Source organism: Carcharodon carcharias, chromosome 7 (assembly GCF_017639515.1).
Source record: "Carcharodon carcharias isolate sCarCar2 chromosome 7, sCarCar2.pri, whole genome shotgun sequence".
Classification (NCBI taxonomy): domain Eukaryota; kingdom Metazoa; phylum Chordata; class Chondrichthyes; order Lamniformes; family Lamnidae; genus Carcharodon; species Carcharodon carcharias.
The window spans coordinates 174,556,202-174,571,267 of NC_054473.1; the positions used below are offsets into that span (position 1 = coordinate 174,556,202).

The 15,066-nt window shown below is 49.9% G+C and overlaps 1 protein-coding gene across 3 annotated transcripts in view; it reads right to left on the minus strand.

Annotated features, from left to right (window-relative positions):
* The window catches only part of gse1 (Gse1 coiled-coil protein), a 604,225-nt gene that overhangs the window by 420,930 nt on the left and 168,229 nt on the right, over positions 1-15,066 (minus strand). The window contains exon 1 of one of the 3 annotated variants that reach the window (XM_041190845.1): positions 11,867-11,904. The exons of the other annotated variants lie outside the window; for them this stretch is intronic. Within the exon in view, the coding sequence (XP_041046779.1) occupies positions 11,867-11,896 (30 nt within the window). The 5' untranslated portion in view covers positions 11,897-11,904. Of the gene's footprint in view, positions 1-11,866; positions 11,905-15,066 lie in introns of those variants that run through there. 3 annotated transcript variants of the gene reach the window in all.

The following is a 15,066-nucleotide window of genomic DNA, read 5'->3' on the forward strand; positions in this document are numbered from 1 at the left end:
TGCAAAGCCATAAAAAAAGCAAAGAACTAGGCTTCACTCGTATAGGGATAGAATTGAAACGCAGCGAGGTTATGCTAAATCTGTACCAAACTATGGTTAAACCACACATATGAATACTGAATGCAGTTCTGGTCGCCATATTATAAAAAGGACACAGAGGCACTAGAGAGGGTGCAGAGAAGATTTATAAGGATGATAGCAGAAATGTGTGGGTATCAGGAAAGGATTGACAGTCTGGGTCACTTTGCACTTGAAAAGATAATGCTGAGGGGTGACCTAATGGAGGTCTTTGTATTCACTATCAAAACCTTTCATAATTTTAAAGAGAGACATAATGGAGACTGTTTCATCTTGTGGTCCACCAATATAAGATAGTCACCAAGAAATCCAGCGGGAAATTCAGAAGAAACTTCTTTACCCAAAGAGTGGTGAGTATATAGAACTCGCCACCACAGGGAGTGGATGAAGCAAATAGTACAGATGCATTTCAGGGGAAACTAGACAAGCACATGAGGGAGGGGGAATAGCGGGTTACGATGGTTGATTTAGATGAGGGAAAATGGGAGGAGGTTCGAGCGGAACACAATCCCCAGCATGGACTGGTTGGACTGAATGGCCTGTTTCTGTGCCATATTTCCTACATAATTTCCTATGTAATCCTATGTATCTCCTACCATGCACTAGGTTTTAGTGAGTTCACTGTGGTCACAATATTCATGGGGCAACCACAGTACGCGCCCAAATTTCAGGCAAGTGACTGTGCGCCATTGCAAAGTTGTCCTGGGAGTCGAGCATAACAGCTCATCAGCCATGAAAGCTGAACACGATGCGGAGATCACAACAACAACTTGCATTTATATAGCACCCTTGACCTTCCAAGCTGCTTCACAGGAGTGCTGCCGGACAAAATCTGACAGGGACTAACCACGGGATTCTCACAAAAGCAAAATATACATGTGATTTTTCACACTCTGGACCTTCCCTCCTGAATTGTGCAGTGAAGCTCCAGCTTTAGTACAAAGGTCCCGGCAACGCTAAAAGCCCCACCGTGCTGCGAAACTACTTCTCCGGAAACACTTCCCCAGTATAAATGAGGCCTCACAGTTTGGGGGTGTTGAGGGGGAGGGGTGGGTGGGGTGGTTAGGGGGCAGTGGGATTTCTCATTTCACAACACAAAAATGGGAAAATGCCCACTTTTCCCACCCGCTTTAACTGCTAATAAAATTAGGAAAAACAAGTGACATCCCACAGCGGGTGAAAAGCATTTCAGTAAACAGGAGGGAGGGAGAATGGGGAAAGAGGGGCAATAAAAGGGAAAAAAGTACACACACACACACGCTGACACACGAACACACACATACACACACACGCTCACACGCTGACACACATACTGAAACTTACAGACACACACACACGAGCACATACACACACACATACTTAAAACCAGGCAATTTTGTAAAAGAGAACTTCCACCTTTGCTTTCCAAATGAAAAGCAAGTAGATTAAAATGAGTTTTTGAAATTGTTGCAGAGTGCAGTTAGTCTGAGTTGTGGGCACATTAAAACATAAGCACTCATTGTGGACGACTCTGCTCACACATGTGGTTGATTATGCAAATCCCTCACCAGCACCAGCTGCCATATGAACGTGTAAAACAGCCTTCTACCTGAGGCACTCAAGCTCATTAATTATTTACATTATTATACATACATCACACATGCCCAGATGTGAGATAGACACTTTCCATAATGACACCCCTTGGCCATATTCTTCAAATATGTGCTGAGATGTAGTCATTGGGTACCAGGGTCTCCCACACACTAGTCAGGCGGGCAGCGCCTCCCCACAAATTGGAATGGCGTCTGAAAGGTGCCCGATGGGTACCCTGCCAATATCAAGTTTCAATTGCATTACAGCTGCTAGGACACAGCCAGGTTTGCCAACACTAGTGACCACCAGCCCTGAAGATTTCATCATATGACCTCCTGAAGACCAACCTCCACCACTGGTTGACCAACATGTCCATCCATATGGTGCCCTGACTTCCCTGCCAATGGAGAAGCCGATAGGTTCTTCATTACCCAATGGAATGATTCTCAACGTCAGTCAAAACAGCCCTTTTCTACCCCACAGCCTTCCATTTTTTATATATAATTAATAATTGAAAGCGTCTAACGAAAATGAAAAAAAAAGCTTTTTTTAAAGTCCTGATGATTTTGTCCCCAGGTCGCTCAGAGCACTGCCCTGTCGATCAATCTTCAGTTCCTAGCGAAGCCAGGACATGGTGTCAGCGTTGGGTAGCCCAAGACACAGGCACCTATCAGCCCAGCACAGGTCCAAGCGCTGGGTCAGCTGTGGTTCAGTGGAAAGCACTCTTAGCTCTGTATCAGTGGGTCATGAGTTTAAGTCCCACTCCAAATACTTGAGCACAAAATTGTGGTTGACACTGCCAGCACAATAGTGAGGGAGTGCTGCATTGTCAGAGGTGCTGTTTTTCGAATGAGACTTGAAGATCACAATTTGAAGAAGGGTAGGTGAGTCCGCCCTGGTGAGCTGGCCAATAATTGTGGTCTGGTCAACCAACAGCAATAAATGAAAACAAATTATCTGGTCATGATCACATTGCTATTAGTGGGAGCTTGCTGAGTGCAAATTGGCTGTTGTGTTTCCCACATTACAACCATGAGTACACTTCAAAAGTATTTCACTGGCCGTAAGGCATTTTGGGATATCCTGAGGTAGTGAAAGGTGCTTTATAAATGCCTTTCTATGCGTTATTATAAATGAGGCAATGCTGTTGCCATTACCATTTCATGAGGTGGTTCTTCCGCAAAGTGCCCCCAGTGGTAAATAGTAAATGGATATCAACCACTCAGCCCTCTCCTCTTGATTCCACAATATGGTTTTTGTACTGCAGCTGGCTGCCTGTTTGGTCTGAACTCTCAACCCAAATGGTTAACGTCTCTTTTCTGACTCAGCTGCTGACTGACTTGCTTTGAATTTTCTGCATTCTCTGGTTTAGTTGCCAGATTTCTTTCCCCTTTTCTTCCTATTAATCCAAAGGCTTACAATTGTGCCTAGTTTGATCTTAGTGTTCCCCATCAGACTTAGGCCAAAACAGCCCTATGTGTGAGACCCAAGATGAACCCTTACCCACGTTCCCACATCCTATGAGTGTGCTTCCCGAGAGGTCACATGCCTTGCATTTTTGTTCAGTTTTCTTCTATTTCCTGAGAAATGCAAGTGCATGTGTACTCAGAAAAAAAGGTTAGCAAAGTTGAACACTTTTTCCTTTGTGTTTTCTGCAAACTTGTTATATTACAAATGCCATGACACATTCATCGTTCTTTCATGGAAACATAGAAAATAGGAGGAGTAGGTCATTCGCCCTTTCAAGTCTGCTCCACCATTCAATGTGATCATGGCTGATCCTCTATCTCAATGCCGTACTCCTGCCCTCTCCCCATACTCCTGAATGCCTTTAGAGTCCAGAAATCCATTTCCTTCTTATTATCTATTTCTTTCTCCGCTCTTTTCCTCCATGAACCCATCTTTTTCCTCCCATTTCATCCCCACTCTCGCTGGAAGTTGCAGAATCTCTGAGGTATGGTTCCATGGGGTGCTTGCCAGTGGCTGGTACTTGTCTCCGTTGGTAATGCTATCCTCTGAGTGAGCCAGAAGCTCAGGGTTGAAGACCCACTGTGGACTTGAGCACATTAATCAAGGCTGACACTGAATGCAAAATATCCCACGGTACGTTTCAAAAAGAGAGCAGAGAGTTCTGCCAAAGTCCTGGCTCAGATCCAACACCCAGAAAGACAAATGATCTGGTCATCCTTCCACTGGCTGCTCGTGGGATCTCAGGTACAAAAACAAATGCTGCATCTTCCTACTTACAACAGTGAGTAAATTTCAAAAGTCATTCATTTTCTGTAAAGCTCTGTGGGAATGTCCAGCTCTGTCCTGTGTAAATGTAAGATCTTTCCTTCAAACCATCCTAAGTTGTCATGCTTCAGATGTGAGCGTAAATATTGAGAGTTAGCCATTTGATATGTCCTTTTCAAAACCAACATCATAACATTTCAGCAGGAGAGCACAGAGGCAGGAAAACAACATTGATTTTTATCCCTTCCTAAGCCCAGAGGATCTGTGACCAACTGTAGTGAGCTAAATATACTAGATCCACCCCTACCCCACCCCTACCCCACCGCCACATTCACACCTACCCCATTGCCACTCCCACCCCTACCCCACCGCCACATTCGCACCTACCCCACTGCCACCCCCACCCCTATCCCACAGCCATGACCACCCCTACCCCACTGCCACACCCACCCCTATCCCACCACCACATTCGCACCTACCCCACTGCCACCCCCACCCCTATCCCACCGCCATGCCCACCCCTACCCCACTGCCACACCCACCCCTACACCACCACCACATTCGCACCTACCCCATTGCCACTCCCACCCCTACCCCACCGCCATGCCCACACCTACCCCACCGCCACATTCGCACCTACCCCACTGCCACACCCACCACAACCCCACCACCATGCCCACCCCTACCCCACCGCCATGCCCACCCCTACCCACCGCCGCACCCACCCCTACCCCACCACCACATTCGCACCTACCCCACTGCCACCCCCGCCCCTACCCCACCGCCGCGCCCACCCCTACCCCACCGCCATGCCCACCCCTACCCACCACCGCACCCACCCCTACCCCACCACCACATTCGCACCTACCCCACTGCCACCCCCGCCCCTACCCCACCGCCGCGCCCACCCCTACCCCACCGCCATGCCCACCCCTACCCCACCGCCGCACCCACCCCTACCCCACCGCCGCACCCACCCCTACCCCACCGCCGCACCCACCCCTACCCCACCGCCGCACCCACCCCACCCCACCGCCATGCCCACCCCTATCCCACCGCCGCACCCACCCCTACCCCACCGCCGCACCCACCTCTACCCCACCGCCATGCCCACCCCTACCCCACCGCCGCACCCAACCCTACCCCACCGCCGCACCCACCCCTACCCCACCACCATGCCCACCCCTACCCCACCGCCGCACCCACCCCTACCCCACCGCCGCACCCACCCCTACCCCACCGCCATGCCCGCCCCTACCCCACCGCCACACCCACCCCTACCCCACCGCCGCACTCACTCCTAACCCACTGCCACGCCCGCCCCTACCCCACCACCACACCCACCCCTACCCCACCGCCACACCCACCCCTACCCCACCACCACACCCACCCCTACCCCACCGCCGCACCCACCACTACCCCATCGCCGCACCCACCCCTACCCCACCGCCGCACCCACCCCTATCCCACCGCCGCACCCACCCCTACCCCACCGCCGCACCCACCCCTACCCCACCACCGCAACCACCCCTACCCCACCGCCGCACCCACCCCTACCCCACCGCCATGCCTGCCCCTACCCCACCGCCACACCCACCCCTACCCCACCGCCGCACTCACTCCTAACCCACCGCCATGCCCGCCCCTACCCCACCACCACACCCACCCCTACCCCACCGCCACACCCACCCCTACCCCACCGCCGCACCCACCCCTACCCCACCGCCGCACCCGCCCCTACCCCACCGCCGCGCCTGCCCCTACCCCACCGCCGCACCCACCCCTACCCCACCGCCGCACCCACCCCTACCCCACCGCCATGCCCACCCCTACCCCACCGCCACACCCACCCCTACCCCACCGCCGCACTCACTCCTAATCCACTGCCACGCCCGCCCCTACCCCACCACCACACCCACCCCTACCCCACCGCCACACCCACCCCTACCCCACCGCCGCACTCACTCCTAACCCACTGCCACGCCCGCCCCTACCCCACCACCACACCCACCCCTACCCCACCGCCACACCCACCCCTACCCCACCGCCGCACTCACTCCTAACCCACTGCCACGCCCGCCCCTACCCCACCACCACACCCACCTCTACCCCACCACCACACCCACCCCTACCCCACCACCGCACCCACCCCTACCCTACCGCCGCACCCACCCCTACCCCACACCACATTCGCACCTACCCCACTGCCACCCCCGCCCCTACCCCACCGCCATGCCCACCCCTACCCCACCGCCGCACCCACCCCTACCCCACTGCCACGCCCGCCCCTACCCCACCGCCGCACCCGCCCCTACCCCACCACCGCACCCGCCCCTACCCCACCACCACACCCACCCCTACCCCACCGCCGCACCCACCTCTACCCCACCGCCGCACCCACCCCTACCCCACCGCCGCACCCACCCTTACCCCACCGCCGCACCCACCCCTACCCCACCGCCGCACCCACCCCTACCCCACCGCCATGCCCGCCCCTACCCCACCGCCACACCCACCCCTACCCCACCGCCGCACTCACTCCTAACCCACCGCCACGCCCGCCCCTACCCCACCGCCACACCCACCCCTACCCCACCGCCGCACCCACCCCTACCCCACCGCCGCACCCACCCCTACCTCACGCACCCACCCCTACCCCACCGCCGCACCCACCCCTACCCCACCGCCGCACCCACTCCTAACCCACTGCCACATCGGCCGTACGCCTACCATATCTGCACATGCCCAGTGCCACAATCGAAGATGTTGCAGTCACATGGCTGAACCTGTTGTTTTCCACATTTCTCCCTGGCTAACGTCATTTCATTTAATTGTTTCAGGCCTCCGATATTTTTCAGATTCTGGCCAATTCTGCTCAATGGGACTTGGTTCCATGTGAATATTTTTGACAATCGGCTTCGCCATTCCCGCTCAATGTGCCTGCCTCCCTCCTGCTCACCTGATCTCCCTGTTACTCCACGCACCCCAACCCGACATGCTCATAGTGCCTGAACTAGCGCTATAAGTGCTTTAAATGCTCACCTTTGCAGCGAGAATCAGCGGCTTGGCATCAGAAAGTGCACAAGCAAAATAAATTGAACAATCTAAGGGAATAAATCAAACAGTTCTGGAATTTGATAGTGCAATCAATAAAGCTAAAGGTCAGGAGTCCACTTGGCAATAAAAGGCAGAATAATTCCCTGAATAAGTTGGGTGAAGTCTAAAACTATGCAATCCTATGATCCTAAAGATTCCCATCATGGCCTCCAATCTAAATACTGCTGTTCCAGTCATAACCAATTCAAGGTATTGGCAATCTAGCATAAAACATTTGTGGAGAAACAGATGAAAGAGGGCAAGTAGGTGGAGTTAACTGACAGATCTACGTGAATGACAGCACAGGCTCAAGAGGCTGAATGGCCTACTCCTGGGCACGGTAGCAAAGTGGTTGTTTTGCTGGGCCAGCAATCCTGCAGCCTGGGCTAACGGCGGGATTGTCCGCACACGCCCGCTGACGCCATCTTCTGGTCCCGTCGCAAGTCAGTGGACTTCTGGCTGGGGCGCCGCCTCTCCTGCAGCAGGCCCCACCCGCGACAGGGCCTGAAAATCCCGGCCTAAGGCCCTGGAGACATGGGGGATATGCCACCGTGTTATGTGGGCGGGCCAATTAAGGCCCACCCAGCGTGACGCGCACACAGAACCGCTGAGCGCTCCCTGTGCAGGTTAGGGGGAGGCAGGAGGGTCGGGGCCTGCCCTCTTTCGCACTGAGGCACGGAGCTGCTTCAGGGAGATTATTCTCATTATTAAAACTTCAAAAAAAAATGGAAAGAAAATGAATTTTAATAAAACATTTTATTGGATTTACAAACACTTCAGGAAACCTCATCCCGCCCGTGGATGAGGTTTCACGATAAATGCGAAGGCCGCCTGGACTCTTCGCCTGCGCCCCCCCCCCACCCCCCCCCCCCCCCGCCCCCGCCAACCTTAAGGCTGGACGGGCAGCTTCATTAATTAGTTTAATTGGTTGTTAAATGGCCTTAATAGGCCTTTGACAGTTTGGCAGACTCACAGCCGACTCCGGGGTGCACCCGCCGAACTGAAGATCGGAATGACACGCGGTGAAACCAGGACACACGCCCCACGTCACTGCGCGTCCCTTTACATGTCGTTTAATGGGCCCCGCCTCCACTCACCGACCAGAAGATTCAGCCCCTAGACTGAAATCCCACCACAACAGCTGGGGGAATTTAAATTCAATCAATGAAATAAGTCTGAAATTTTTACAAAACTAGCATTTCGTAATGGTGGCCATGAATGGTGACCAGGTTGTCAGAAAAACCCAGCTGGTTCTTAATGCCTTTTAAGGAAGGAAATCTGCGTCCTGACCTGGTCTGGACTGTATATGTGACTCCAGAACCACGGTTAATGTGGTTGACTCTTAACTGTCCACCAAAATGGCCTAGCAAGCCACTTGGTAGTATTCTCATCAGCACCATCTCAAGCGTACTGAGGGATGGGCAATAAAGGCTGGATTTACCACCGATGCCCATATCCAGTGAATGAATAAAGCAAACCCCTGTTTCTAATGTTAATACCCAATCCCAACATCTTCAGCTACAGATTGTGACTACGGGAATATAGTGACAAGGACTAGCACAAGCTCTGAGCAAACACAACATCTCCTAGCTTGAAAAATCACTGATTGTTGAAAGAGAGCTAGCCATTCAGGTGTGAAAAAGGTATCTGCACAGAAAGGAACCCCATCTGGAGAACAGATTAACACACAGATGTTAGATTGTAATTCTCCACTTTGTAAGATGTTTGCGGCATTTCAACAGCTAGCTTACATCAAGAGAAAAAAATCTCAACTAACTGTGAACTACAGACAATAGGGAACAGGAATATCCCACTGTTAAACAGAATCTTACCATCAGTCCCAATGTGAAATATGAATCCCTTGCAATAAACTATCAACTTTAACATCCTTTTGCTTTTTAGAGAGGAAGGCAAAGAAAGAAACAGAGGGGCAGGTAACATCAAGTAGAGTAGAGGCATTTATTCATTTTATCCCTTTCCCTCTTCGCCTGAGGATCTCCAGGGCATTGCTCACAGTGGGTTAGAGGATACTTTCTTGTACAATAGGAGTGTTGTCAATTAGGTATGATGGCAAAAGCATTACCAGATGTGACCTGTACCGTATATAATGGTGTTAACTTTGGCTTAGTAGCATTCTCGCCTCCGAGGTGGAAGGTTGTGTGGTCAGGCCCCAATCCAGAGATTTGAGATGAAAATCTATGCTGACAGTTCAGCGCAGTAGTGAAGGAGTGCTGCACTGTTGGAGGTGCCATCTTTCAGATGAAATGTTAAATCGAGACCCCTTCTGCATTCTCAGGTGGATGTAAAAGATCTTATGGCACTATTCTGAAGAAGAGCAGACTGTGTCCTGGTCCAAATTAAACCCTCAACCCCAACCCCACTTTAAAAAATCCACAGATTAAACCGGTCACTATCATGCTGCTGTTTACAGGGCCTCACTGCTTAAAAAATCTGGCCACCGCATTTCCTGCATTGCAATGATGGCTGCACTTCAAAAATGCTAGAAAGAGCTTTGGAATGTCCGGGGGTCATCGAAAGGTGGCATTTCTGAGAGTGCAGTGCTCCCTCAGTAAAGCAGTCAGCCTTAAGATCATAAGATACAGGAGCAGGGATAGGCCATTCAGCCCATCAACGCTGCTCCGGCATTCAATAAATTCATGGCTGATCTGATTGTGGCCTTAGCTCAATTTTCATGACTGCATAACCCTTGACTACCTTGTAGATCAAAAAATGTCTCCCTCAGCCTTGTACATATTCAGTGACCCCAACCTCCACTGCTCTCTGGGGGAGAGAATTCCAAAGACTAACAACCCTCAGAGAATAGAAATTCCTTCTCATTTCTTTCTTAAATGGGGGACCCCTTATTTTTAGACTGTGCCCCCAGTTCTAGATTCCCCCAAGAGTGGAGACATCCTCTCAGAATCTACCCTATCTCTTGTTCTTCTAAACGCCCAATTAACATAGGTCCAACCTGCTCAATCTTTCCTCATAAGCTTTGATTGTGTGCTCAAGTCTATGCAGTGGGATTCAAATCTCACAACCTTCTAACTCAGAGGCGAGAATGCTACCAACTGAGCCAAAGCCAACACTGTGGCCCCTAGACCAGAGAGAACAGAGGGAACCAGGTTCAATATTTTTGGGACACAAGTTGGGATGTGACTCATGCAGTTTTGTGACCATTTGTTTGGGTGAATTTATATACGCCTTCTTCATCATTGTTGAATTACAAACTGCTAAAAGATGCTCTACTAACCAGGGAATATGCTGATTCCAACCTGCAAGACTTGGAACACAACACTCAATACAAATTTATACAAAGTGTACTTTAATGTTGTTTTAATTTAGATTCTGGCAGACTGGTGTCAATGACACTGCAAAATCCAATTCCCTTATTCCAGTGACAGCATTGTAGATGCATGAAAAGTGGGACATTTAAGCCAGATTTGGCAATGTAAACACTGTAGGCTTACAGGCACCAATCTCCTGATATTGGAGTTGAAACAAGGCTACTAATTTAAGTTCATCAACTCAATTGACTCTGACTTCTGTCTCCGCCAGTGTTGCCACAACATAATGCTGCACTCCATACACATCCCAACTTTGGAAGGGCAAAACCTATCATTTAGTTTTAACTGCTGGGTGATTTTTCACGGTTTAAGTAGACACTGAACGAAACCTTCCACATCCACCATGCCACTTTTATAATTCCACCTGACAACCGTGAAAGAGCGCACATGGAACGAAGCACATTGAACACAAGCAGCCATCCAATGCAGGACATCCAGACCCAGTGGTTTCAGAATGACGCAGTGCCTTTTATCATCACTGTGTTTTGAAGGAAGTCTTTGAGAGGCAACGTGTATACGCATGTTCTCCTCAATACAAAACAATAATTGCTCACTTATCACATATCAGATTAAACATTCCTTACAGGTCAATAAAGATCTTTGGAGCACTATTGCTGCTGCTTCAGGAAACAAGTCCAAGAATGTGGCAAAAAACTAATATCTCTTTCAGAAATGGCCTGAAAGTAAGCGATAGATCAACGACAACTTGTATTTACATTGCTCCCTTAATGAAACAGAACATCCCAAGGCAATTCAAAGGAGCGCTAAGCAAAATTAGATACCGGACCGCATGAGGAAATATCAGGTCAGTTGGTGAAAAGCTTGGTCAAAGAGTTAGGTTTTAAGGAACATCTTGAAGGAGGGAAGAGAGTTGGAGACGTGAAGGGAGGATATTCCAGAGCTTAGGGCCTGGACAATGATGCAGCAATTAACATCAGGGATGCTCGAGAGGTCAGAATTAAGCGAGTGCAGATATCCCGGAGGGTGGTAAGACTGGAGGAGGTTACAGAGATAGCCAGAAGCAAGGGCATGGAAGGATTTGAAAACAAGGACAAGAATTTTAAAATCAGGATGTTGCATGACAGGAAGCCAGCAAGCGTAAGGACAATTGGTGAATAGAACTTGGTGCAACTAAGAACATGGCAGCAGAGTTTTGGATGATCTCAAGTTTACAGAGGAGACGTTAGAATAGTGAAGCCAAGGGGCCACAACTGTCGAATTCCTAACCCTCTTCATCTCTCTCTCTTTCTCCCTTCCTTAGAGACTCTCCTTAAAGCTTACCTCCCAAGTTTTCACTCATTTCCCCTAACAAGTCTTTTTTAGGCTGATCTCAAAGTGCTCAAACCTATTTAACAATCTGAATAAAACAATCAGAAGTTTAATGGCAGATAAAGCCAAAGAGCATTCTCCATTATCCACCCATTTCCATTACTTGTCAAGCGGGTCCTGCAGCTTTGACTCTTTATGGAAGCTCCACAGTAGATCACTAAGGAACGTGGCTAAATTGTTGCCGCAATATGCACTATGATACAGCTTACCCTCTCAAGGCAGGTCCAATTTAATTCCATCTGTGAACTGCATTATTTACCCACTTCTGAGTCCGAAAGAGCATAGCATTTTCCAGCCATGCACAAACTTACATGCAGGTTTAAACAGGACACAGTGGGTCAGGACAGCATTTTTAAAAGAAATCTAGATTTGATTGTAATTTGCATAACATAACATCACAAAGAAGCTTCTGTACTGAGAGCAGCAGCCTGGACAGCTAAATGGGTTAATTGTGAATGGAGTCAATAAACCAGCCTCTTGGAACATGGCTACAGTGTAATTAAATTGTAGGCTGGATTTCCTGTTGCACTTTATAGCACAATAATAAGGCTCCCCAGTCACTTCTATTTGCAGAATTAATATTCTGCAAAATTATAACACCATGTATTGTAACGGGCTAGTGTTGCTTTGAGCCGTGACCCCCACAGCACAAGTAACAGGAGCTGCTACTGTTTGTGAGCAGGTCTGCCTGTGGTTGAATCCCAGCCTCTTCCAGCTGAACAGCTCTCAATATAGGGGGTGTCACCACACTGCCATATGCCCATATATCATTAAAGGTAGTTACCATTCATTAGGAATAAATTAGCCATTACTTATACATGTTAAAATTAGAAAGGCATTTAATCCTGAAAATTATTCTTGTAGTTAAATAAATGAAGGACACTTAGCATTCTTAGCAATATTAAAAAAAAAATCATTACTGTCTCAATCGTTTTTTTTTTGGCCGAACCTTCTCTTCTGACTCTGGGCAGTGTGTATTCCCGCAGCCATTGGCTGCTCTCCAGATCCTCATCCACGTGACAGTGTGAACCTTGTCACTCCAGAGTCAGAAAGCCATCCAAGTACAAGGGCCTTTGCTGTCCAGGTCAGCTGACATTTACACATGACCTTTCCATCCCAGCAGCGACTCAGATTTCATCTAATGCCCTGGACCTGGAAACATCCCAAGAAGCTTTACGGCAGGGAGAAATGACAGTAAGTTTAAGTGGGGCAGGTATACTGGATGGATGAATGCAGCTCCAACAACACACAAGAAGCTCGATACCATCCACGACAAAGCAGCCCGCTTGACTGACACACCATCTACCACCTTCAGCATTTACTCCCCACACCACTGACGCACAGTGGCACCAATGTGTACCATCTGCAAGACCACTGTAGGAACTCATCAAGGCTCCTTCAACAGTACCTTCTAAACCCACAACTTCTGCCACCTCGAAAGACATGGGCAGCAGATACAAGGGAACATCACCACCCGGAAGTTCCCCTCCAAGTCACTCATTTTCCTGACTTGGAAATATATCGCTGTTCCTTCACTGTCGCTGGGTCAAAATCCTGGAACTCCCTCTCTAACAGCACTGTGGGTGTACCTACACCACATGGACTGCAGCAGTTCAAGAAGGCAGCTCACCACCACCACCTCAAGGGCAATTAGGGATGGGCAATAAATGCTGGCCCAGCCAGCGACGCCAACACCCCAGGAAAGAATATAAGTAGTTTTGGGAAAGTGGTTAAAAATGGCGGGAAGTGAGATAGAGAGGTTTAGGAATTCCAGAAAGTAGGGCTGAGAGGGCAATGGTGGAACTATAGGGAGGTTGGGTTCAGGATTGAAGATACAAATCAGTCTAAAATGGGAGTTCCTCTAACTTAGCAAAGACAAAGGAACAGAAAATAATGGTGAGAAATTGGTTATAAAAACAGGAGCTCTGAAGAAGGGTCATACAGACTCGAAACATTAACTCTGTTTCTCTCTCCCTGGATGCTGTCAGACCTGCTGAATTTCTCCAGCATTTTCTGTTTTTATTTCAGATTTCCAGCATCCGCAGTGTTTTGCTTTTATCTTAGTGAGAAACTGGTTTGTTAGCGCCCATTTTTCTGGGTGTCACGAGTACCCTTAGGGCTCCAAAATGGTGCCCATGGCACTCCTGCCAGCCCAGGCTGCTGCCATCCATGAGACGATTAGGCCAACAATCGCTCGAGGTCAGGGCACAGGCGGAGTGGGAATGGTGGCAGTATGAATGATGTCTTCCTGAGAGAGGACAGCATGCTTGGGCTCTATGGCGCGGGTGGTATTTCAGCCAGCGTAGTAGTTGCTGGAGGACAGGGCACTGGAGTGACAACATGCAAGCCCCCTTTGCACATACACAGCCAGGGTGGCAGCAGCTAACCTGACATGACCACGGGGGAGTTTCCATTGCAGCACCCTGACATTGGGCAGCTGCAACGAAAGCAGCCACAACAGCCATCAGACACTGCAACGTGGTTTAGTTGACAAGCGTGTGGACAAAGTTGGCCGCCATGTCCATGTTGGAAAGGATGGGCTCTGAGCTCCCTGCAAAGCCCTGTATCAAGCTGACACTGGACTCTCCATGTTCATTGACATTGACATTTAATGCATTGGTTTCCCAAAGCACCAAAGCATTCTAATCTGCATCCCCATCAGCTTTCTTCCATGGCTGCCCCATCAAGGTCCTCTGCACCTGAATCCCTGTGCAAACTCGCACTCTGGCAAATTGACACCCGCACTATCCTTGTCCCCGGCACTGACTGCAGTCCGCTCATGCCCGCTGTCCCACCATGTGCAGGTCCCACCATTGATCGAGCCTCTTAATATAGGTGCGGTGTCACTATCTGACTGGTGCCTGCAAGTGTGAAACCAAGTGATGGCGCTGGATCTTCATCATCACTGGCTTCTTGCTGTCCCTCTACTACCGGTCAGCTTGCAATTCTTAGATATCTAAAAGAAGAAAGGCACAGGGCTAAGGTTGTAGTGCAGAAGACGGGAGGAAAGTAAAGAGATACATGTTTACTCCATCTGCAGCTTCCAAATTGTGAAGAAACTGTGCGATGAGGGGACGGAGAGCTGTGACGAGGAGGATTAGGTATGAGGAGACCCGTCATCTCTGCTGGTTTCAGCCGCTGCACTGGCCATGTCTCAGCAATGGCTGTCTCAATTAAGGCCAGCACCATCCCATCCCCATGGGTCAGGACATGAAGGTCCTGTCCAGTCAGCTGCTGCTGCCTCCGATTGTGCGCCACCTTGCCCTGAAGGAGAGAGCCAAGTGTGTCAAGGAGTGTGATGCACTGTGATTGGGTGATGTAGGCTCTCATGGTTGAATAGCTGGCAGTGTGTGCAAGCTCCAAGATACAGGTATGAGAGTTGCAGCAGTGCCAAGTGTGTGAGGGTGCA